The 24,529-nt window shown below is 44.8% G+C and overlaps 1 protein-coding gene across 1 annotated transcript; it reads left to right on the top strand.

Annotated features, from left to right (window-relative positions):
- The first annotated feature begins 2,794 nt into the window (after positions 1–2,794).
- On the top strand, positions 2,795–22,863 carry tmtc4 (transmembrane O-mannosyltransferase targeting cadherins 4). The gene is made up of 18 exons (XM_079170542.1): positions 2,795–3,248; positions 3,394–3,597; positions 3,698–3,813; positions 5,018–5,234; positions 16,376–16,463; positions 16,614–16,714; positions 16,997–17,089; positions 17,281–17,442; positions 17,790–17,992; positions 18,283–18,457; positions 19,706–19,837; positions 19,956–20,035; positions 20,155–20,262; positions 20,364–20,505; positions 20,670–20,784; positions 22,130–22,242; positions 22,380–22,449; positions 22,592–22,863. Exons 2-18 carry the CDS (start codon positions 3,436–3,438, stop codon positions 22,738–22,740), a joined length of 2,226 nt encoding a protein of 741 aa, XP_079026668.1. The 5' UTR covers positions 2,795–3,248; positions 3,394–3,435; the 3' UTR covers positions 22,741–22,863.
- Positions 22,864–24,529: the final 1,666 nt, after the last annotated feature.

Raw genomic sequence — 24,529 nt, 5'->3', positions numbered from 1 at the left:
TAATGTAAAATAAAAAAGTATGTTGCATGAGTTAAATGATTGCCCTTACCTCAGAAACCATGCGAATAATATTGTAATCAGACTTCTGAATGTTACTCCTGACCAGATGTTTAGTGGGATGGACAACAACTTAGCCAACGTCCTGTGTTTTCAACGTTGAACATCTCAAAGTAACAGTGGATATTGTAAGTATGTCAATATTACAGTTCCGGTAAGCCAAGTTTGCATGTAAACAAATGCATAACTTAAAGTTTCTCACTCTTTCATTTTGATTTGAGGCAGAAGTCAAATTTCCAAACAATGCATCTCCATCGGCTGAAAACCCATAAATATTTCATGTTCCAGGTCTGAAGGGGATAAACACGCATTAGCCCAAGAGATTGTCTTTGTCCCGGGTGCAAAAGTTGTTCTAGTACATCTATTTTTGCCAGATCTGTAATCTTTAAAACATGTAAAATCTTTCACCACAAAGCATGTTTAACAAATATAAACTTTGCTCTTCATTAGTAGATATTTTCTTTAATAAACAAGGCTTTGGAGAATATCACCGCGCGTCTCCCGCTGAGATCAGAGGAGAGCAAACTGTTCCGACTGCGATTAACAGCTAATGATGAAAAACACATGCAGCCCGCATCGTTCATCTCGGGACGTTGCGTGATGCCCAGCCATTTCTTCACTTTCACGCCATTTGACCCTGACCTTTCCTTTCTGCTGTGATTCTATGTCAGACTGCACACAATCAATGTCTGTCACCTTCTGCGCGATCACAGAAACAGTGGACCCTCCCTGACGGGGTCGAAGATGGCAGCCTTGTCTCCCTACATTTGGGCCACTGGATCCTCCAATGGTGTATACTGGGACTTCCTCCCTCATTATCTCCACCGCCCCGCCCTGGCCAGCCCACTGGAAGTGATGCTAATAGCGTGAATACCGACCGACTGACATGGGTGAAGAACCAGGAGATGAAATCCATACTTCATGCATTTTGCATGGGGTGGTAATTAGGCAATTTCGGAGGGTTCTAAATGCTTCTGCCGAAGTATCCATGTTCCCGGTTAGATGGGAACAATTCTGCTGAAAAGCTTGTAATATCAAGGCCATGTGTAGAAACAGAGTAAATTATGTGAGTGCTCTGAACCCGTTTTTAGAAGAGAACCAGCAGGCACCAATCTGGAAACCTCGAAAGCTTCACCAAGCTAGGAGCACCCATAACAATTGCATTCGACTGTGCAGATACCGAAGGTTGATGTTTTTAAAGCACGGCCTTAATTATGTGTGCTTTCTTGCCGAATAAGTGTCTGTTTCTCTAACCAACCCTGAGACCCATTCTCCCCCCAGACACCCTCTTTTCGCCCTGGGCCCCCGGCTCTGGCCATTAGGGAGATTCCTTGTCTTCTCTAAGCAATGACAGGTGAAGTGGAGCACAAAATCCCAAAGCCTGCCATGGGCCTCCCCGTAACCTCAGCACGTCTAATTCTTACAGACAACCATCTTTCTATTAACACTTCTTTCTACTGAAATATCTTGTGACAGACAACAGATTACCAGATTGAAGATACACTACGCTGTTATTCCAATGTACTGGCAAACGATACTTCAAAAAGTGAAACCCTAGTGATGACGAAATGAATTAGTTAACTAGACAACTGCTGTCTGTTTAACACTGATGTCCAACATGCTTTTATTGAGACTAATTTCAGCCTATTCCTATATATTAATCCATATGTCTTGATCATTTTAATGTTAATCTTATTCTAATAGAATAGAATGTAAAAATGAAAACCTAAAGTAACTTCAGATGCTTGCATAACATGCATCATGTGGTGTTAAAATACAATCTACCTTTACATGAAACCAAATGACATGCTCCTCCAACTAGTTAATCAAACCACTGTGTCATTTACATGAACCAAGTAACCCAATAATTATCAGCACTAGAAACCAAAAGCACAACTACGCGCCAACCAACGTTACGTGTCATGTTCACATCTTTCAGTGTGATGTAATGTCGGAACAAGCATAAACAAAACAAAATCCGGCTGTTATGGTAACTCCTCTACGTCACTTTGAAATATAGTTCCTCATATTTAAGGTGGTTTGCTCTGAGATGGTATGAGAACAAATTAAATGAGAAGAGCACAATACATATCAACTTTGTTTCATGTAAGACCAGAAGGCAGCACTCACGTGTGTGTGTGTGTGTGTGTGTGTGTGTGTGTGTGTGTATGTGTGTCAGTGTGTCAGTGTGTGTGTATTCACATATAGTGAGCCATCTTTATTGACAGTATTTTGCACTGATCTCTGGTCTGATTCATCAGCAGTTCTGCAAAAGTAAAACAAGGATAGACAATCAATGACAGGATAAGAACATTATGTCAGAGGCAGAGCCAGCTATAAGTAGCCTAGATAAATAGAGAGAGATAGAGAGTGAAAATGATGGATTTTTAAGCAAAGTGTTGCAAGAACTATTATTGAAGCTTTACCAATAGACGGGGCCAGACCAATAGATCTGGTAACCTGTTGCTATACAGTCTGTAGAATGAGTTTAATCAGCTCCAGATCACCCCGGAGACCTGAGGGAAGGGGTTGAAGAGCTTGTCCCCTTTTCAGTTTGTATTTTTTTGTATCATTAACTGTATTGTATGACTGAATTGTATGTGTTTCTCTGTGTAACCTGTAAAAGCTGGCACGAGAAGAAGAAGAGGAGGGAAAAAAACAGAAGAAGAAGATCGTTTCATCCTGATTTCATCTATTGGCTGAAAATAAACACGTGACAGCTACGCTATACCGGAAGTGTTGTAGCCCGAGCGTGTATATTTGTTTACAGCTGCGAGCTTTCCGTCTGCACCTCGCCGGGTAACGTTATGTGACTGAAAATCTTCATAATGTTCGGCAAAATATTTCAAATTAAGATAGCGCGTGTTGCCGATACATGCACTCCCGCGCACCTGTCATGTTCATACCGTTCAAATCCGAACAGCACCCGCTAACAAGACATGCTAAAGTCATGCTTTATTAGCCTGCTTACGTCCAAGGTAACGTCCCCCTCCGTGTGTCAGTGGCAGCGTGATAATATAACGTCTTTGTTACAAAGTGCAAAGCCATTCTTCCACGTCTGCGTGCCCGTCCGACTGTTGGCTCCTTCCGCGAGGTAACGTTTACGTTTGCTAGTTAGCCAGCTGGCAAAGCTAACATGGGAGTAACACAAGGCACAGTGACCTCTCACAATACGTCTCCCACAAGATGAGGTATGAATCTACCCAGTGTATAAAGACTGTGCTTCCCTATTACGCCTGTTCTCAGTTTTTATTGAGCATGTGTGTATGCTTTTATTGCTTGTGGCAGCGGACTCAGCATGACGCTATCTGCCTGCACCCATTCTCTTCCCCTCAGGCACTAGATGATGACACAGAATGACCAAAGACCCGGTGCATCATGGCATTATCTGAAGTGTATTGGGATCACCAGATACCAATTCCAAAGCTTGCTCCAGTCCAGGCCAAGGTCACTGTGGCCCTGGTGGCACTCCTGTGCTTCATGAACAGTTATGACGGGGAGTTTGTGTTTGATGACTCTGAAGCAATTGTCAACAACAAGGTACGTTTCCCTTTCTAAAAAGCCATTTCATGACATTGCTTCTGCAGCATCAACAGAGTGACAGCGTCGTTATCGGTCTAATTTTGTGTTTCTGTTCTAGGACTTGAAACCAGCAACGCCTCTGAACAACATCTGGAGCAATGACTTCTGGGGAAGCAACCTGAGTAGCAACTCTAGTCACAAATCCTACCGACCTCTCACTGTCCTTACATTTAGGTAATATATCTACTGTGTGTGCTCCAACACAGATGTTAAGACAATAGTTACAAACAATTATACTGATCGTCTGGCAGGTGTTCATGTTGTTTAACAGGACACTACAACGTACTGCCTGTCATCACTTAAACCATTAGGGTGTGTTATGTTAAAGGAATATTACGGTTCATTTAACACTGGTGTGTTTCCCATAGATGTGGCTCTATGGGTCGTGCTGACTTTGCACTCTCCTCCTCGGTTGTAGCAACTCAGGAAAATAAGGAATCATGCATAACTACGTGTATCATGAGCTTTCCATAAAAACACAATTTTCACATGAGTCTGTTGAAGTTCTTTGCTGCAGGCCTCCTCCTCCACTGTGTGTAGGTATGAGACCAAACCCTAGACCTGCACAGAGGCGTCAAACAAAATGTGGCTTTGTCGAACGCTGAGCTGCTGTGAGTCTAGTGCTGCTTGGTGCCGTGGCAGGGTGCCTCCTGTTGCTCTTACTGCTGGAGCTCAATGCAGTCTTAACAACGTGTAGGCTTTAATCACGCACACTGAAGCTTTGTTTAAATGTGCGCGTGGCACCGTAGAGCGAGCCTCCGCAGATAACGCGCACGCTTCAAGCTTGTTTATGCTCAACGTGCTCTTTGTTGCGTTATTCTCTGAAACGCCAGAGGGCGTAAAAACAAATCGTACTTCTATGAAGCAAAAAGACGAGTGTAACCAGCAAAACGCCGTAAACCAACCTCACCAATGCCGACGAGGGATTGTAATTAACTGTTAAATCATATGTCATAGTCATGGACTGTTTTATTTGCTTTATACAAGCCCTATAAAAATACAAAGTCAAGTGTTACATTCATTATAAAGAAACAAAGATTTAATATCCTGTAAGCTATTCGATTTGGGTGACAACAAATAAATGTAGACTTCTGTTTCTAAGGCATCCAATACCAAATTGAATGTTTTTAGAATATAAAATCTTCCAAGTCTTTGAGTATGAACCACAAGAATACTGTCTTATCTGCTGCAAAGCAACATGGTCATAGTTACAGTTCTATGTAACAATACTTAAAGATAGAACAGTGACTAATGCTCCTATTTTCACACTGAATTGGCACAAAGCTATCATGTTTACAACAGCTCTCACACACTTCTGCACTTTCCTCCAGCCGCCTAACGTTTACCAGCAGGTCTTTCGCCCCTCTTGCTGTTGCAGGCTGAACTACCTCTTGGCGGGAGGCCTGCACCCTGTTGGCTTCCACGTGCTGAACATCATCCTCCACGCTGTCATATCTGCCCTTATGATTGACGTGTTTGCTATACTGATTGGTGGTCTGTCGTATGACGAGAAGGGCAGGATACTGAACCACGCACCCAAGACCTCTCTGCTCGCCGCCCTCCTCTTCGCCGCCCACCCGGTCCACACAGAAAGTGTAAGTAGAGTTTGAGTTCAAAAGTGTTTTATTTTTATTTCTATAAAGTGCATCAAGCTCGGGCTCCCACGGTGAAACAGGATGCACTATATTGTTTGTGCACAGAACAGTACATGCAATGCTGTCAGTAGAGAATAACGTGCTGCAACTCCGCAGCACTGAACCATACGTAGAGCTACAAATAGAGTTATTGGGATGCATTGTTAGATGCATTGTTAGAAAGAATAGTGCCAGACTTTAGAGTGGATGACACCAGAGCTGGTGTTTGCACAACAGCAAAAGCATGCTCCAAACCGTGTTGTGTTCTCAGAAGTCCTCAGACAACCAACGAAATGACATAATGGTGTCTAAAAAATAATGTTGCAAGAAAGCACTGATCACCAAATACAGTAAAAAGAAAAACAAACCGTATATTTTAACACAGTACATGGGATCATTAGTTTCACAGCAGCAGTTGTCTGGGGTGATAAAAGCTCAGTGTGTGTGGTGAACAGGGTTCCCATTTATTTAAAAAAATAAGACCTTAATTATTATTAAATCAATATTTTAAAAGTGTGAGGACAAACAAATTAGGACTTAATTCATCTTTTTCTTTCTGACATTGCAATTTAAAACCGTAAAATAATTATTAACATCTCTTTTTGGGATTATTTACAAAATGCCTGATGCAGATCAGGAAAGCGGAAGCAACAACACTGGTCTGCTAGCTAGCAAGGACATGAAAGTGCACATTTTAATGACTATGATTTTAAATTGACTATTCAACCAGGATTCTGCGGTACGGCGGTACCAGCCACCGTATAAGAGGCGCAGCGTATTTTGTGCAGGAAGCGCTTCAAAGTCGGCGCGTTGGGCATCAAAGCAGTGGAATCCCACATGCAGAGTGAGAAACGCAACACTGCCAAGTCAACCCGCAAACAGACGGCTCAGTTCGGTTATTGTAAAGTTGGTCTTAAAGAAAGTCTTACAAAGTCATAAATCTAACTCGCCTTAAGCTGAAGGAACCCTGGGTGGATAAAGTAATCCTTTCTCTTGATGTGGTTCAGTATGACAAAATGTCACATCGTCCAATATGACACTGTCATATTCTGTAAGTGTGCAACTGTTGAACCGTAATAGATTTTCCCTCCACTTTGTCTCAGAGGTGCATTTTCTACTTTAGCTGCTTCCATTTTTCTTTTGACTCAGTAAGTGACAAACCTGAAGTGTTAGCGTGGAACTTCATCTAGATCATGAGGTCGACAGTTTGTACCTTTTGCACATCCACACACGGAGTGAGACAACACAGCACAAACTAGATTTCTCCTGTCTGTAACAGCAGAGGACTTAAGTGAAGTTTGCACTTGTTTTGTTAACGATGTTTTCTACGTGATATTATGTAAATGCTTGTAAATAACCAAATTCATGTGTAGCAAGCAATCTGTTGTTTTTCGTTGCATGTTTTGCTTGTTTTTCTGAGTTGTTGTCTTTATTGTTTTCAAAAAACGAAATGCTTTTATTTTGAAAGCAGCTCTGAGAGAAAGACGGTTGGAGAGAGAGTAACGGACAGAGAGTAACGGACGGAGAGAAAGACGGTGGGAGAGAGAGTAACGGACAGAGAGAAAGACGGTGGGAGAGAGAGTAACGGACAGAGAATAACGGACGGAGAGAAAGACGGTGGGAGAGAGAGTAACGGACAGAGAATAACGGACGGAGAGAAAGACGGTAGGAGAGAGAGTAACGGACAGAGAATAACGGACGGAGAGAAAGACGGTAGGAGAGAGAGTAACGGACAGAGAGAAAGACGGTGGGAGAGAGAGTAACGGACAGAGAGAAAGACGGTTGGAGAGAGAGTAACGGACAGAGAGTAACGGACGGAGAGAAAGACGGTTGGAGAGAGAGTAACGGACGGAGAGTAACGGACGGAGAGAAAGACGGTGGGACAGAGAGTAACGGACGGAGAGAAAGACGGTTGGAAATGGATATTAACGGTACGGGATGAGTACCCCCCCGAAGAGGCACAAGCTCTTAAGTTGGTTGTTGTTAGTTGTTTGTTGTTTGTTTGATTAATCAATAAATTACACAATCATCAGTTAAGTGTCAAACCATCATTCGGAGGGATACGCTTCAGTAAGAGCTTCACCTTCATCTGCTACACCTCGCTACTTCTGGAAAAAAGACGGAACGGCCACAGAGCAGCGAGTTGCAGCACCTAGCTTGATGGTCAACAGTAGCGGTAAGGAAAAATACATTCAAAATGGATTCCATAAAGGATCAGATATATAAGCTACAAACGGAAATACAAGAAATTAGAGGCTTACTACATCTGGAGGATTATGAAGTAATGTCGAAGCAGGAATTAAAGGAGGAAATTGAATGTAAGGAAAAACAGCTAGCTGAGCTTCAACTTGAAATGGATGATGCTACATTACCACGTCGATCAGAACGTCATATTGTACAAACGGAGAAAATGCTTGCCTACCAACAGGATGAACTGAGTAAAAAAGAAAAAAGACTCCTAAACTTGTATGATCAATGGAAAATTAAAATCAGAACATCCAAAGAAAATTTAAAGAAAGACATATCAGACACCGAATTGTCTACAATAGCAGACAACATTGAAGAAGGAATGGATGATGTCATGAGAGCGTACAGTGAAATAAGAGAGCGTGCCACACCATCCACTGACTTGAGACGCAAGATTGATGCATGTGAGGCTGTGACTAAAGACGTCATGAAGATAGTCAATGAACGAAGTATGTGAAAGGCATCGTCTCCGTCAGTTATATGCCCATGACTATGCGTACTCAGTATATGGCACAGCTTCTCAGTCAAGTGGCAGTCACCACTCTGAGTCAACGATCTTAGCTGCAAAAAGGGCTGAGGCAGCCGCAGAGCTCGCTGCAAAGGAGGCTCAGTTTAAAATACTGCAAGAAGAAAGAAAGCAAAAGGAAAAAATAAGGATAATGGAGGAAAACCATAGGAAGGAATTAAAAAAGCAGACGTCTGAATTAGAGCGTCTACAAGTAGAAAGAGATATGGAAGTTGCTCGTGCTAGACTGGAGATCTACGACAGAGAAATCAGACAAGAAACTGATAGACAGTCCATTCAGCAGAACAACAGACCCCCCATCATTCCTTTCAACCCTGCTATATACCATCAAAATCCTCACATTGTGACACCAGCGCCCACTAATGACATGTCCTGTCTAGCCCAAGCAATCCAAGACAGCATAGCCATAAACAGACTCCCAGTGCCAACGCCCACAGTGTTTAGTGGAGACCCAATCCAGTACATTGAATGGCGAGCGTCGTTCATGTCACTTGTTGACCGAAAGGGTATTTCTTCAGCTGATAAACTGTATTACCTAAAGAAATACGTCAGTGGCCCTGCTCATGAATGTCTCGAAGGCACATTTTATCGCAATGATGATGAGGCATATAGGGATGCATGGAATAAGCTCAACCATCGCTACGGACAGCCTTTTGTCGTCCAAAGAGCTTTCAGGGACAAGCTATCAAAATGGCCAAAAATTCAGCCCAAGGATGCTGAAGGGTTAAGAACATTCTCGGACTTCCTAAGTGCTTGTCTGCAAGCCATGGCCCACGTGAAGGGTTTAGAAATATTAAGTGACTGCGAAGAAAACGTAAAGCTAATACAAAAGGTTCCTGACTGGTTAGCATCAAGTTGGAATCGTCGGGTTACAATAGCCCTAATGGAAGGAAAAGAGTTTCCCACCTTTGAGGATTTCACTAACTTTGTGTCTTTAGAAGCAGAGATAGCATGCAACCCAGTCACTTCCATATATGCTCTTCACTCAGCCAACTCATCTCATGACAAAGGATACATAAAGGAAACAAAGGGAAACAAAGCCAATGTTTTCAGCACTCAAACTGCCATGAACAGTGACAAGTCAACATTAAACAATGCAAAACCAAGGTCCCCCTGTTTGTGGTGCAACGATGACAAGCATCAACTTCCCAAGTGCCCTGACTTCAAAGAAAAGTCCCTTGAGGATCGACGAGCATACGTGAAGGATAACAAGCTGTGTTATGGATGTGTGAAACCAGGCCACGGTGCCAAGGAATGTCGTCGCCACCATTCTTGTGATATATGTAAGGGAAGGCACCCTACTTGTCTCCACGATGAGAACTACAGAAGACGTGATGGTAGAGAAAGGTCTGTACCCCTTGCTAACACAGCTCCAAACACTGTAAACGAAACCATTGCAGCCACAGCACTCAGTGTCACTGGAGGTAGTCAGTCAGGCAGCACTTCCATGATCGTTCCTGTATGGGTGTCCTCTGCTGAAAACCCAGCCAAAGAACAGCTTGTCTACGCATTACTAGACACTCAAAGTGACAGCACCTTCATCAACAAGGAGATAAGCAAGGAACTACAAGCAGACGCATACCCTGTGAAACTGAAACTTACCACTATGCTTGGAGAAAACATGATTGTGAAAAGTGAAAGGGTATCGGGACTACGTGTGAGAGGTTACAATTCAGGTGTTCACATCAACCTTCCTCCTTCTTACACCAAGGACTGCATTCCTGTGAATCGTGATCATATTCCCACTCACGAAACTGCAAAACAGTGGCCTCACTTAACAGCGATCGCAGATAAGATGCCACCTCTTCTCAGCTGTGATGTAGGACTCTTGATTGGGTATAACTGTCCCAGAACACTAACACCCAGACAAGTAGTAGCAGGAAAAGACAACGAGCCCTATGCCATCCTTACGGACTTAGGATGGAGCATTGTAGGCTGCTCAACACAGTGCCTCGATGGAACAGAATCAAGGCTGTGTCACAGAGTCACTGTAAAAGAACTCCCAATAGTCACGCCAATGGATGTGATAAGCGCCCTGGAATCAGATTTCAAGGACTCCAAAGGAGATGACAAGACTGTCTCACAAGAGGATATCATTTTCCTAAACAAACTCAAAGAAGGCATAAGGCAAAATGATCGGGGACATTACGAGATGCCTCTGCCCTTTAAGCAGCGGCCACACTTACCTGATAACAAAAAACTCGCTGAAATCAGACTTAGTCATTTACGACGGAGGTTCCACAGGGACGAGAAATATAAGAAGGACTACACAGCATACATGAAAGAAGTCATTGAGAGAGGTGATGTTGAGGAAGTAAACAAAGATGGAACTCCTGGTGAACGATGGTACATTCCTCATCATGGCATCTACCACCCTAAAAAGCCTGAAAAAATACGGGTTGTGTTCGACTGTTCTGCAAGGTACAGCGGCACAAACCTAAACGAACACCTTCTACCAGGTCCAGACATGATGAACAACCTAACAGGTGTCCTCATACGGTTCAGGCAACATCATATTGCGCTCATGTGCGACGTAGAGAAAATGTTTCATCAGTTCCATGTTCAGGAGGACGACCGCGACTACCTGCGCTTCCTGTGGTGGAAAGACGGAGATACAAGCACACAACCTCAGGAATATCGTATGAAGGTACATCTTTTTGGTGCAGTGTCATCTCCTGGCTGTGCAAACTATGGGCTGAAATACTTAGCCAAGGAAAACAGTCAATCTCATCCAATAGGTTCCCAGTTTGTCGCAAGAGACTTTTATGTGGATGATGGAGTCACAAGTACAGACACTGTAGAAAGAGCCATTCAGTTGGCTCATGAGGCAAGAGAGTTATGTGCCAAAGGTGGTCTTCGTCTTCACAAATTTGTGTCAAACAACCATGCTGTCCTACAGAGCATTCCCTCCTCAGAGCGTGCAATAGACGCCAAAACCAAGGATCTGACCTTCGATGATATGCCACTCGAGCGAGCGTTAGGGATTCACTGGAGCATAGAGAGGGATAGCTTCAGATTCAACAACACCTTGAAAGAGCAACCAATGACACGTAGAGGCATATTGTCTACTGTTGCCTCCATATACGACCCTCTTGGCTTCCTTGCACCATATATTCTCACTGGGAAGAAGATCCTACAGGAAATGTGTCGCCAAGGTACTGGCTGGGATGACCCCCTGCCAGAGATGCTGAAGCCACGGTGGAAGAGCTGGCATCAAGACTTTGCCAACTTAGAAAAGATAGACATAGCTCGATGTTACATACCTGACAAATTTGGAGAAGTTGTGGAAACAGAGCTACATCACTTTTCGGATGCGAGCACCAGCGGATATGGTCAATGCACTTATCTCAGAGTCAGGAACCAAAGAGGAGAGATTCACTGTTGTCTAGTGATAGGAAAGGCCCGTGTTTCTCCCACAAAGTTGTCTACAATACCAAGACTTGAATTAACCGCAGCCGTGGTTTCAGTCACGATCAGTAATATGCTCAGAGAGGAGCTTGGTTATGCAGATGTGAAAGAGTACTTCTGGACAGACTCAAAGGTAGTCCTAGGCTACATAAATAACGATGCAAGGCGCTTTCACACCTTTGTTGCCAACCGAGTCCAGAAGATCCGACATCACACAAGCCCCCAGCAATGGTTTTACGTCCCCACGAAGGAAAATCCAGCAGACGGCGCATCCAGGGGAAAAACTGTAAACGAGCTACTTACTTCCAACTGGTTCGTGGGCCCCACATTCCTCTGGGGAAATGAAATACCTACACCTAAAGATGTAGTACTGGATTTACCCATAGGAGATCCAGAAGTCAAAAAGGCACAGACACTGCAAACAAAGACCACAGAATCATTGAGTCTTGCCGACCGCTTGTCCAAGTTCTCATCGTGGTCCCAAGCCACCAAGGCTGTGGCTCGCCTACTGCGACGAACTAAGAACATCAAGTCAGGCGCACCTTCTACAGTGAGTGAACAGGAAAGTGCAAAACATGTCATAATCCAAGATCTGCAAAGTCAAACATATGATAAAGAGATCAAGCTGTTAAACAAAGGAAGTCAACTACAGCGTTGCAACAAACTGCACCACCTCGATGTGTTTCTGGACACAGACGGTATCCTCAAGGTGGGAGGAAGACTCCGCCACTCAACACTCGCCGACTCATTCAAGCATCCAATTGTCATCCCCAAGGAGCACCATGTGACAAAGCTGATAATAGCTCACAACCATGAAAGGACAAAGCATCAGGGAAAAGGTTTCACCATTAACGAAATCAGATCCAATGGCTTTTGGATTCCTGGAATGAGCCGAGCAGTGGCGTCATATGTTCGCCAGTGTGTGACTTGTCGCAGACTCCGGAGACCTCCAGAAGGCCAAAAAATGAGTGACCTTCCTGTAGAACGTGTTGAGCCCTCCCCACCCTTCACATATTGTGGTATGGACTGCTTCGGTCCTTTTGTCGCTACAGAGGGAAGGAAACAGCATAAACGATACGGCCTACTCTTTACCTGTTTCTGCTCACGGGCAATTCACATCGAGATGTTGGAAGATTTGTCCACGGATGCTTTCATCAACGGCTTGCGATGTTTCATTGCAGTTCGCGGTGCAGTCCGTCAAATCCAGTGTGACCAAGGCACTAACTTTGTTGGTGCAAGGAATGAATTCAAGGCAGCTTTACGAGAGCTTAACACACAGAGACTCAGTACATTTCTGTCACAGAAGCAGTGTGATTTCGTCATGAACGCGCCCCACTCCAGTCATGCAGGCGGCGTATGGGAGCGACAAATAAGGACTGTCAGGAGTGTGTTGAATTCCACTCTAACACTTCCCCATAGCAGACTCAACGATGCTTCACTACGAACTCTACTCTATGAAGCTATGGCCATAGTCAACAGTCGTCCCCTCACTGTGGATAACTTAAACAGTCCAGACAGCCTGGAACCACTCACCCCCAATCATCTGATCAACATGAAATCCGGAACAGCTCTTCCGCCACCCGGAACGTTCCCTAGAGAGGACTTGTATGGCGTAAAAAGATGGCGTCGCGTACAGTATCTGGCCGAGCAGTTCTGGAGTCGGTGGAAACGTGAATATCTTCACAACATCATCGCAAGGCAGCGCTGGCATACACCGAGGAGAAATCTATGTGTCGGTGATATAGTGATGGACATTGATGAACTGTTGCCCAGAGGTGAATGGAGACTTGCAAGGGTCTTAGAGACTGTTAGTGGTAGGGATGGACTTGTAAGGAGAGTGAAAATCTCAGTGGGAGATAAGAGACTGAACAAGAAGGGTGAGCGCCTTAGAAATCTCTCCATAATGGAGCGCCCAGTGCAGAAGTTAGTTCTGATGTTAGAGACTTCTTAAGCTCAAGACTACAAAGGGACATTGTCGCTCCTAATGTGAAATTATTCATAGTTCATATGATGTAATATGAAACATTCATAATTTGGTGGGAGTGTAAATAACCAAATTCATGTGTAGCAAGCAATCTGTTGTTTTTCGTTGCATGTTTTGCTTGTTTTTCTGAGTTGTTGTCTTTATTGTTTTCAAAAAACGAAATGCTTTTATTTTGAAAGCAGCTCTGAGAGAAAGACGGTTGGAGAGAGAGTAACGGACAGAGAGTAACGGACGGAGAGAAAGACGGTGGGAGAGAGAGTAACGGACAGAGAGAAAGACGGTTGGAGAGAGAGTAACGGACAGAGAGTAACGGACGGAGAGAAAGACGGTTGGAGAGAGAGTAACGGACGGAGAGTAACGGACGGAGAGAAAGACGGTTGGAAATGGATATTAACGGTACGGGATGAGTACCCCCCCGAAGAGGCACAAGCTCTTAAGTTGGTTGTTGTTAGTTGTTTGTTGTTTGTTTGATTAATCAATAAATTACACAATCATCAGTTAAGTGTCAAACCATCATTCGGAGGGATACGCTACAATGCTTTTGAAGTTGTGATCATTGCATTTGCAGTTTAAGACCACCGTTACTTTGACATTTTTCATTCGACTCTTACGTACAAGCAAAAGCAGCCTTTGCAATGTATTTAAACTCGTGACACATGATGGCAATTTACATATTTGGATCAGCTTATTTTCCCTACATATGCAGCTGTTCCTCGGGGGTGTAAACGAGAAGTTTCATCACGATAGGATATCGATTCTTTGGACAACGATCCATATTTGCTGAGTCTGGCACGATACGATTTTGATTCAATCAATATGATGTGATGTCAGAAGCCCATTTAACACCGTTAGTTACATTTGTATCAACTCGCAACTAAAATAGCATTTGACAATTGTATTACTGGCACTGTAGGAAGGAGGTGTCCCGTAGATGTGCCATGGGAATGTCAAAATAAAGGCGTATCTTGAAGATGAATATATGCATCGGTGTTTTCCCAACACATCGCTGATGTGTCGATCCAGACCAGTTCCCTAATTATGCCCGCCCGCTCCCGTTCTTGTTTGGAACTTGGGCCGGGTCATTAACAGGCAGGTTACAGCCTCTTGAGACATTGTACTTTTTGTTGTGATTTTGTGCTACAAATAGCATAAACAGCATGGATTCCCTGCAGCAGCACAACATGCCACCTTCACACACTAGTCCAGAGGCTTTAATACTAAACATGCAGTGGTTCCATGCCCAGAACAAAAGTCCGGTCTCAGCTGGGAGCGCGGGGCCGAGGTGCGTGCGGCTGCGCGGCCTGATGATTAGCTGCGTCGGGATGCTTATTGACCTGCCGGCGTACGTGTGTTTGCTGTAAAGGCCGGCTGGAAGGCAGCTATTCCCCCTGTCCATTCTCTTTAATCATGCAGGTCAAGGACTGGGTGAGACCTGGGGGGGTGAGAGGCAGGCAGGCTGTTGGCTTAGGCCCGCTGTATGTATCAAAGCAGGCAACCCCAGGATCCCAACCATGCTGTACCCACACACCATATACAACACACACACACAGGCGGTAATGCTGGTAATGAGAGATTTTTAAGCTTGGTCCTGTTAAGATTTTTGAACATTTTTTGGATACAGTGGGAAGAATAACTGTACACTAAAGAGTTGTTGTTTTGTAATAAAAGGAAGCTGCATTTTATACACAACAAAATGTATAATCTTTGGGAATCATTTAAGTAACTCGAACCTCATGATAAATGAGGTGGAAGTGTTTAATAATGGATCATGAATTATGCTGGAAACATGTAAAATATATCAAAGTCAATTGCAATGTTACATAAAGTCAAATATCTTCGAAATCAAATTTAGTTATACACCTTTATAGTCCCGTATATAACTTACTGCGTTGAAAAGAGGGAATGTGTGTGTGTGTATATGTGTGTGTGTATGTGTATATATATATATATATATATATATATATATATTCAACACAAATCCAATCTTCATAAGGCTTGTAAACCGCTCAGTCATGCTTTCTGGCCGCATATCTTTCCGTACTGTAGAATTCATGATTCACAGGTTAAGCCTGCTGCACTAAGGGCTCTGTTTGGTTGTTCTGAAGCTCCTCTTGCTCCGCCACACACTGGACAACAGGCCCTTATGTTAGTGTGTTAGTAGCTAAGAGGCTGATGCTCGTGGATTGCTCCTAGATGGCTCAGGAAACCTGTCTCAGGGAAACGGTTTGAGAAGCTTCAAAGTAAACCGCATGGTGTTCAGGAAAAAATGTGAGACACCTTGAGTCTCCCTTTGGTTAACTTTCTACCCTGCGATACCCAGTTTTGATATTCTTAGCTATACTGTATCCTCTTTAATGATTATCGGCTGAAACATTGTTCTATTTACCTCTGTGTTGTCTGGCTTAAAATTATTACTAAACTATCCAAAACACGAGAGACTCGACATGATCTGAGAGGAAGTGGTATCATTTTCAACAACACATTGACTGGATATGAGCTGGATGATCTGAGGGGAAGTGACATCGTAGTCAGGCGAGGAACAGGATGTCACGGTTGAATTGTTGTTTTGTGTGTTTTCATTCTGATTGAATTGTTCTTGATTGATCTGATCGAGGTGTGTGCGTGGTGAACACTGGGTAGTTAATAAGTTTCCTCTTCTTCCTACACCTTTTTGGATACGAAATATTTAAATATGTTGTGTAGTGCTGTTTGTGTTTGCAGAGTATTCTTTTATTTTCTTACTAATATATTTGTTTTTAAGTCTATTAAGCATCCATTTGCCCCATGCCAAAGAGAATGTGACGTAAAAGCAGGAGTTGGTGAAGGGATGCGTGCGATGATGCCGCTTCTTGAGGGAACTTGTTTTCTTCCTGCCCTTCATGTCACATGTTTCATTCTCTTGCTCCGTCTCTCTTCTTCCTCCTCCATCTCAACAAGGTGGCCGGCGTAGTGGGTCGAGCGGATCTGTTGTGCGCTCTGTTCTTCCAGCTCTCTTTCCTCACCTACTGCAAAGCTTTCAACAGAGGTAGGTACCTTGCTTATGTGCAACTGTAACACAGTACTGTGATGTGTGTGTGTGTGTGTGTGTGTGTGTGTGTATAGTGGCAGCATCAAACCTTCTGGAGCCGCTTGTTATTTCTTTTAATCGGCTTGGTCTTTGCTTTGTGTTTCCCAGGGAGTGACAGAGATGACAGCTTTTCTGTCCGGTGGGTTGTGGTCAGCCTCTTGCTGTGTGCTGCCGCGATGCTCTGCAAAGAACAAGGCATCACAGTCTTGGTAAGAAGTCTTTTCTTTTTTGCTGTTGTGACGCTTTCATCACATCCAGTAAAAACAATGTCAAAAGCGAGACCTCGCATGCCATAAATGCTCACATGTTAACCATTTATGAAGACACGCCAATTAACGTGATCTCTCTTTCTGTTCTCACGTCGGGGGAAAAAAACCTCAAAGTGTCATGTTCCTCTTAATGTATGATAGGAGCCAAAGATCCTTTTAGTTGCTGACCTATATACATTTTAAATGCCATTCCTCCCTCTTCCTCTGTGCATTTTCCTTCAGGGTGTGAACGCAGCCTTTGATGTCCTCCTGATCTGTAATGTTAATGTGTATGAACTCAGCCAGAGGCTGCTCCTTCGGAAGAATCCACTCGATGTGAGTTACAGTTTACATACCCCCCCCCCCCTCCCTTCTGTCATTAATTATGCACTCCCTCGTATGATTAATGTCACATACATTATCTATGGAAAAGTGTTTGAATTTTGCTTCATTGTAAGCATTAAACCGCGCTCACAAGTAACTACCAAACATTGATGATATTGTTTTTGGTAATATCGTTCTGACAGGTGAGTGCGATATTGCGAACGGGACTGCCCACGCGATTGGCTCTCATGGGTCTTGGGGGACTCTCAATGCTCTATGCACGCTGGAGGATCATGGGAACTGGACCACCGGCATTCACCGAAGTAGACAACCCTGCCTCTTTTGCAGAAAATATATTCCTTAGAGTGAGTATGAATTATTTATTGTTTTGTTTTTTGTGGAAGTTATTTGACGTGAGATGCAATATTCTAACACACACACACACACACACACACCAAAGCTTCACATGACTGCCTCCTTCCTAGTATCTCTTGAAACGTTACAAACATGTCGGGATCTGTGCAACAATGAATTCACTCTAATGGTCTAATCAAACATCTAATATTTGGGCTCGACCCCAAGTAATTTCTTTTTATCAAGAGACGCTGTGATTGACTTTGACTCTGAATTTGAAATGCTTTCTCTCCTCTCATCTTTCCCCCACACTCTCTCCCACTCCCCCCAACCCCTCCCGCTCCTCTTTGATTGGCAGATAGTGAACTATAATTACTACTACTCTCTGAATGCCTGGCTGCTGCTGTGTCCCTGGTGGTTGTGTTTTGATTGGTCCATGGGCTGCGTGCCTCTCATTAAGTCGGCCACTGATTGGAGGATGGCGTGGCTGCTGCTGCTCTGGTGCGTCCTGATAGGCTTGATAAGCCAAGCCTTATGCTCGCAGGACAGCCAGAGAAGGAGGTAAGCGAGCACAAGCCCAATCTCGCACTCGCTGTAGACGAGACGAAGCACATGTTGGGCCTCTCCGGACCCGCTCTTGATTATGAAAATTGTACTGTGTCCACCGCAGTGTGACCGCCACGTCTCGATTGAGTTTTAAAAATTCTCTCTCGGTTCAGAGACGGACTGTGGTTGACGGGGAAAGTTTGTTTAGGATGGGTTTTTGGAGTGGTTTGTTGTTCCATTTCTTAGCCTAAAATTCTTCAACATGCAGTGACAGACACTTTTTGACCTCTTTCTCTTCCTTCCAGGACACTGACCTTGGGCCTGGTGCTGCTGGTGGTCCCTTTTTTGCCGGCCTGTAACATTTTTTTCAGGGTGGGCTTCGTCATCGCCGAGAGAGTGCTCTACTTGTCGTCGGCTGGCTACTGCCTGCTGCTGGCCTACTGCATGGGACACTGCTGCTGCCGCTGGTCCAAATACAGGGTAGGGGGCGAAATCACACCACAATAAATCACACTGAAGTAAATGATACCAAACCTGGTTGAACCCTCAGGCCACATCCACACCACTACCTCTCCATGCGCGTTTTAGCGCATCGCATAACCATTCACGTGCACCGGGCATTGCCGTGCCTGTCGCAAAGCACTTGAATAACAGCTCGCGTCCTGCAGTAGTAGCATTATAAAATGCAGAATGTATCTGCACATGAGCCTCTGGCATAGACACCAATGTCAGCAACGCCTGTAATTCGCTATTTATGTTGAAAATGACCACCGGTAGTCGAGGATGATGCCGTTTGATTTTCTTCCGGAAAAGGATCATGTGACAGCGGCGTGTCGAATCAGGGAAGGACACATCGTGACTACTGAGCGCCAATCATTACAAACTGGGACAGGAGGGCTCTCCAGCGGGTGATTAAAACCGCACAGAACATCATTGGCACCCATCTACTGAGCATCAGTGATATTAGTGAGAAGAGCTGAGGGGATATTAAAAGACAAAACCCACCCAGTCACAACCTGTTCAGCCTGCTGCCGTAATATCAGCTGCCATTTGACCAGACTTCAAAGCAGCTTCTTTCCTCTGGCTGTGAGCCTCCTCAACTCATCCTCCACCCTCCACATATAGCAGTTGTTTTTTTGTTTGTAGCAAATTGGGACTATAATCTAAATTTCCTTGTGCAACCCTGTCGTACAACGACAAATACAAACCGTGTAACTTGAAGGTGGGCGACGGCGTCATCGCTTTCAAAGGTCTCCGTTTCTGTCCGTCCTGACTAAAATTCAACCCCAGGAGGTTTTTTTTTTTCAGCTAAAATGGCGTCAGCAGCGTTTACAAACTCAATTTTAGGGTGCTCTAAAACGCCGGGGGAATAGTGTGGACGCGAGGCAGCAACGCAGCAAAAGTTATGCGTTTTAAAACATTGTAGTGTGGACGTGGCCTCTGTTTCCAGCAAGCATTCCAAACCAGTGACCTTTCTCTTTCTATAAGCCACCAACTCTTTTATTCACCACCTGTTAATGCAGCTTTCATGACTCAGTGATGCATGAGAAATGACTAATGACTCACCTATGAGGGGATGATAACAGCAGGTGGCATCCACGTGTTGCATGGATATATTTTCAGGCCGTTAACTCTGAGTCACAGGTAATTAATGTTAAAGCTTGAGGCTTAAGAAGATTTACAGTACATGCCTGTTAAAAATGTTTCTCTCTCTCTTCCCCATTCCAGAAGCCACTGTGTGTGTCGTTGCTCGCGCTGTTGTGTGTGTACGTAGCTCGCTGTGCCCTCCGTAGTCACCAGTGGCGGTCGGAGAAAAGCCTCTTCACCAGCGCCCTGTCTGTCTGTCCGCTCAACGCCAAGGTGAATATCTGTGTTTTTGTGTGTCAGTAAAACGTCTGCCCGCGTGCGGAAATAAACCTGTAGCCGAGCAATCGAAGTCGCACTCCGATGCCTAACGTGACGATGACTGATTCCTCAGGTCCACTATAACGTCGGAAAGAACCTGGCTGACAGAGAGAACGCCACCGCTGCCATCGCATATTACAGAGAGGCGGTCAGGTATGCCTCCTCATCAGAATTAGAGAGCCAGTTGGTCACTTGCTAGTTGAACTGTGTGCCAATATATGTTAGATGCATGGGGCCGAGTCATGTTAACTGCGTATCTCTGCGGCTCTCAGGCTTCATCCTACCTACGTCCACGCCATGAACAACCTGGGTAACATCCTGAAGGAGAGGAACGAGCTGATCGAGGCCGAGCAGCTGCTGTCTAAAGCTGTTTCTATTCAGTACGTTGGCCAACACGCAGGAACACACCTCTGACTACAGATATCTTGAGATAGCTCACTGCTGATAGCTTTGTGTTTTGTTGTTTTTCATATCTGTGCAGGCCTGACTTTGCTGCAGCTTGGATGAATCTGGGTATAGTTCAGAACAGCCTGCAGAAGTTTGAGGAAGCAGAGCAGAGCTATTGGAATGCCATCCGCTTCCGGAAAAAATACCCGGACTGCTACTATAACCTCGGACGATTGGTGAGACTCCACACAACCTGCAAGCTTTAACACACAGAAAAGAGGCTTCTAGTCAGTTTTTGGATGGCGATACTTTGACTCAGAACATTTAAACCAAATTAGAAAATATAGAGTTTGCCATACAGAGGCACTATTTGAACACTATTTCTCTCTTGTCATGATAGTACGCTGACCTGAACAGACATATAGATGCGCTGAACGCATGGAGGAATGCTACTGTGCTAAAACCTGACCACAGCCTGGCTTGGAACAACATGGTCATACTACTGGACAACACTGGTAATGACAAAATGCACACACACACACACACACACACACAGATACTGTATACACACTACATAGAAAGTGCTAATGATTCAATACAAATTTAAATCACAACTCCTGATTGGATCCTGCTTTATATCCAGAATTGATCTTTCAATACACAGTAACACTATACACAACTTTTCATTTCTTTTATGCTACTAAAACTGTTTACATCAGAAATATTATAATTTGTGTGATAAGTAAACTATGTAATGCCATTTATCAATAATAAATCTAACAAATGATAATACTAATCATACGCTTTACCCGTTTGTGAATAGCTGATCATTTAAGAGTCCCTTTACTTTCATAGAACTCTCTGTGCTGAAGAACAGCTTGTTCCGGCATTAAACAGCCGAGAAACGCGGCGTTGTTGTTTTGGAAAGGCAGGAAATCTAAATGGCCAACAAGATTAGACCGGAAGAGCAGGAATCAGCAATGCTTGAAATTTATGTATTAAAGCTTTGTGTTGTGAGTTTTGAAGGCACTCTTCCCTGCCGTGTGGAGAATGCTCTGATTTCCAAACGCTCGAGCCGTTTTGTCAGAAGCTGCTCCCGTGGGGGGGCGGAGTCTCCCGGGAGGGCACTGGAACCGTCCAATCAGGGCCCGGTATGTTCCTGATCAAACGTGGGCAAAGCGCAGGCTGGAACAGCCCCCCCCCCCCCCACCGCATTTGTTCCTTAAATCTGACAGAAATAATTCCACCTCCTCTCCCCGCCAAACCAAAAAAGAGAAAAGAAAGAACAATAGGTGTCATTTTCAAATAGCAAGGCATTGGGGATATTTTTTTCCTTCTTCTTTTTGATCGTTACACAAACAAAAGGCAGAATCGGTGTAGATTGAGGCAGAGGTGCTCAGACAGTCACACATGTAGTCACGTGTTGGCAAGCTGTGTCTGAAGGGCACAGGCCATGACTCAGGACGTGATTGTCATTGTCTCGCTGTCTGTCTCTCTGACTGTCCGTCTCTCTCTCTCTCTCTCTCTCTCTCTCTCTCTCTCTCTCTCTCTCTCTCGCTCGCTTTCTCCCTTTCTGGCCAGACATCAGACGCTCCTGTGACAGAGATCAATAACTCAGTGGGCCTTGTGTTCAACCTTAATGAGGAGACTAAACCGCTCCTGTGTGGAGAGGGAAAAACTCTGCCTTAGACACTGCAGTCAGATTCTCTCCGTACCGGCTGTTATTACAATTGTGTTTTGGTAACTGTGTATGGACGTTAACGCACCGTTTTAGTAGCGTATATGTTGGCCCATGTAAAAATACACGTGAGCATCTACTTCCACGAACGTTTGGTGTACTTGTCTGTTCTGCTTTTCGAGGTAACTTGGGTCAAGCAGAGCTGATCGGCCGAGAGGCGCTGAGGCTCCTCCCCAACGACCACACCATCATGTTTTCATTGGCTAACGTCCTGGGGAAGTTACAGAAATATAAGGTCAGTCAGTGTTGAATAAACATCTCAACTCAGAATATGATTTGTTTTTATGTTGATGCTTTTATTCCTCACAGTGTCTGCTGTAAAGTGAGGAGTGGTAGTGAAGGGGAAGATAATTGTTATTTTTCTGTCCTCAGGAGTCAGAAGGCTTCTTCCTTCATGCTCTCCGGATCAACCCAAATTCTGCTAGTTGCCATGGCAATTTAGGTAAGCTATACGGCAACTTTGGTTGCACCCGATAGTCAACACAGTCAAAAGCTAAAAGAACAATCGTGCATGCTGGCAGAAGACATAGATTTAGGACGGTCGCTGCTTCTCAGCTGGATCAGCGTTTCTATATTCCCCTCAGCTGTGCTGTATCATCGCTGGGGGAAGCTGGAGCTGGCAAAGAAACACTACGAGCTGTCTCTAAAGTTGGACCCCGAGGCCCCCGGGACCAGAGACAACTACAACATGCTGCGACGCAAACTGGACCAGCTTAAACACCCCACACCCTGAAGGGAGCCTATTGGGACCCCTGTGTGCCATAAAATCATTTTTTTCCCCATATTTCCACTTGCTTTTGTTTTATCTCACTAATTCCGGCTTTGTACCATTTAGAAATAAAGACCATGGTCTGTGTATCAGGCTCTAGTTTCGTTCTTGGGCGGGGGGGGATCTATAGAGGAAAAGCAATATGTTAGTTGTTGTTTTTTACTCTTATGAGAAACTTTTTCGTGTGTGTGTGTGTGTGTGTGTGTGTGTGTGTGTGTGTGTGTGTGTGTGTGTGTGTGTGTGGCAGGTGTGTTGGATGCCTGCGCCGGTTACATGGTCGTCTGCGCTGTGCCGTTTTGTTGCTCCACGCGAAGGCCATGTGGAACTGATCCACGGTTGAACCCCGTCCTCTTTTCATCTCTCGGCCCGTGTTGTGTCAGCTGGGCTGAGCGCCGTGCATGTGTGGATCCAAAGGATTCTGTTGTCCAATGTGTTTGATTTGGCCCTCTGTCAGGAGTTCCAAATGTCCCCCGTGCTGGAAAAGCTTCTACGGCTTGGACCGAGAGAGCCGGTCGGGACCGGGCGGCAGCTGGTTAGTTCTGACCACTGGCGGGCTAATGTGGTTATCTCGTTTGTTTTTTGAACGCCCCGTCTCTTTGTTCCTGAGTGGGATGGCACTCAGAGGTTAAAAAAAATCCTTCCCCGCTCTTGAGGCCTCTGTAGTTAATCGGAGAAAGGTGTTTGTCCTGGGAAGTTTTTCTGAAGTGTCCAGGAGGAGGAGGGGGGTCAGCTGAGACAGGAAACCCACGGCCGGTGCTGTATGAAAACAGCTCTATAGCACAGAGCCTTCAAAGGGTAGAAGGGGATGATCTCCCCGGGGATTACTCGTGCACGCACACACACACACACACATGTGCACGGGCCTGCTCGTCTTGAAGAATGCCGCAGAAGGGAAAAGGCGACCCCGGCGCGAAACATCAGTCAACAAGTGTGCACCCCGAGGTCAAAGTTCAACGCACTTCTATTTTTTCACCTGCTTCCTGCGGCTCGCGGGGAACTTTTGAAGCTGCGGCGGGGCTGGTACGGCTTTGCTTTCGGGGGGGGGCCAGCTAAGTTTGTTTACACATACAGTACAATACGTCGGTCGACACTTTGATGCTGGGAAGATGTTACCGATATGCACGCCGTGTGTGTGTGTGTGCGCGAGACCTCTCTAAATATGCAACTAATATCACGTGATGAGATTTCCTTGTTGCTCAACTCATTTTTTCTTTTTGCCGCTTTGATGTAAAGACTCTCAAACCACAACAAATAGCCTACATGCACAACACACTCAAAGTATTGTTTGAAACCCGCTTCCTCCAGAGTGTAAAGGTCAGCGTGGTGAAAGGGCTTCATGCTATGGAGCCAATGCAGACGGAATAAGATAAAAAAAAAGCTTTGGATAGTGACATTCAAGACTGAAAAGCTTTGTCCCCCCCCCCCGTCCCCCCCTCATATTATTTCTCTTCATGCGGCGTGACACGCGGCGCTGCGCGATGTACGGCCCCGGCTGCAAAACCACCAGCTATTTGCTTTATGTACTTATGGATCCCCTTCTTTACTTTCCGTGTGATCCCTTCCATTGGGCGCCTGCAGCCGGCTGTCTAGCTGCACAGCTGTGCCGGCGCATCAGTGGGGGAGCTCCACTTTTATCATAATCATACTTTGAATACCTTTCATTATCATAAAATATGTGAGTATTAAAGGGATGGATTCCCCGGCCCCGCCAACATCTTCATTATCCATTCTGACTGACAAAAACCTGCTGTCC

The sequence above is a fragment of the Pholis gunnellus genome (assembly GCF_910591455.1).
Source record: "Pholis gunnellus genome assembly, chromosome: 12".
Classification (NCBI taxonomy): domain Eukaryota; kingdom Metazoa; phylum Chordata; class Actinopteri; order Perciformes; family Pholidae; genus Pholis; species Pholis gunnellus.
This window is presented reverse-complemented; position numbering and strand designations above follow the sequence as displayed.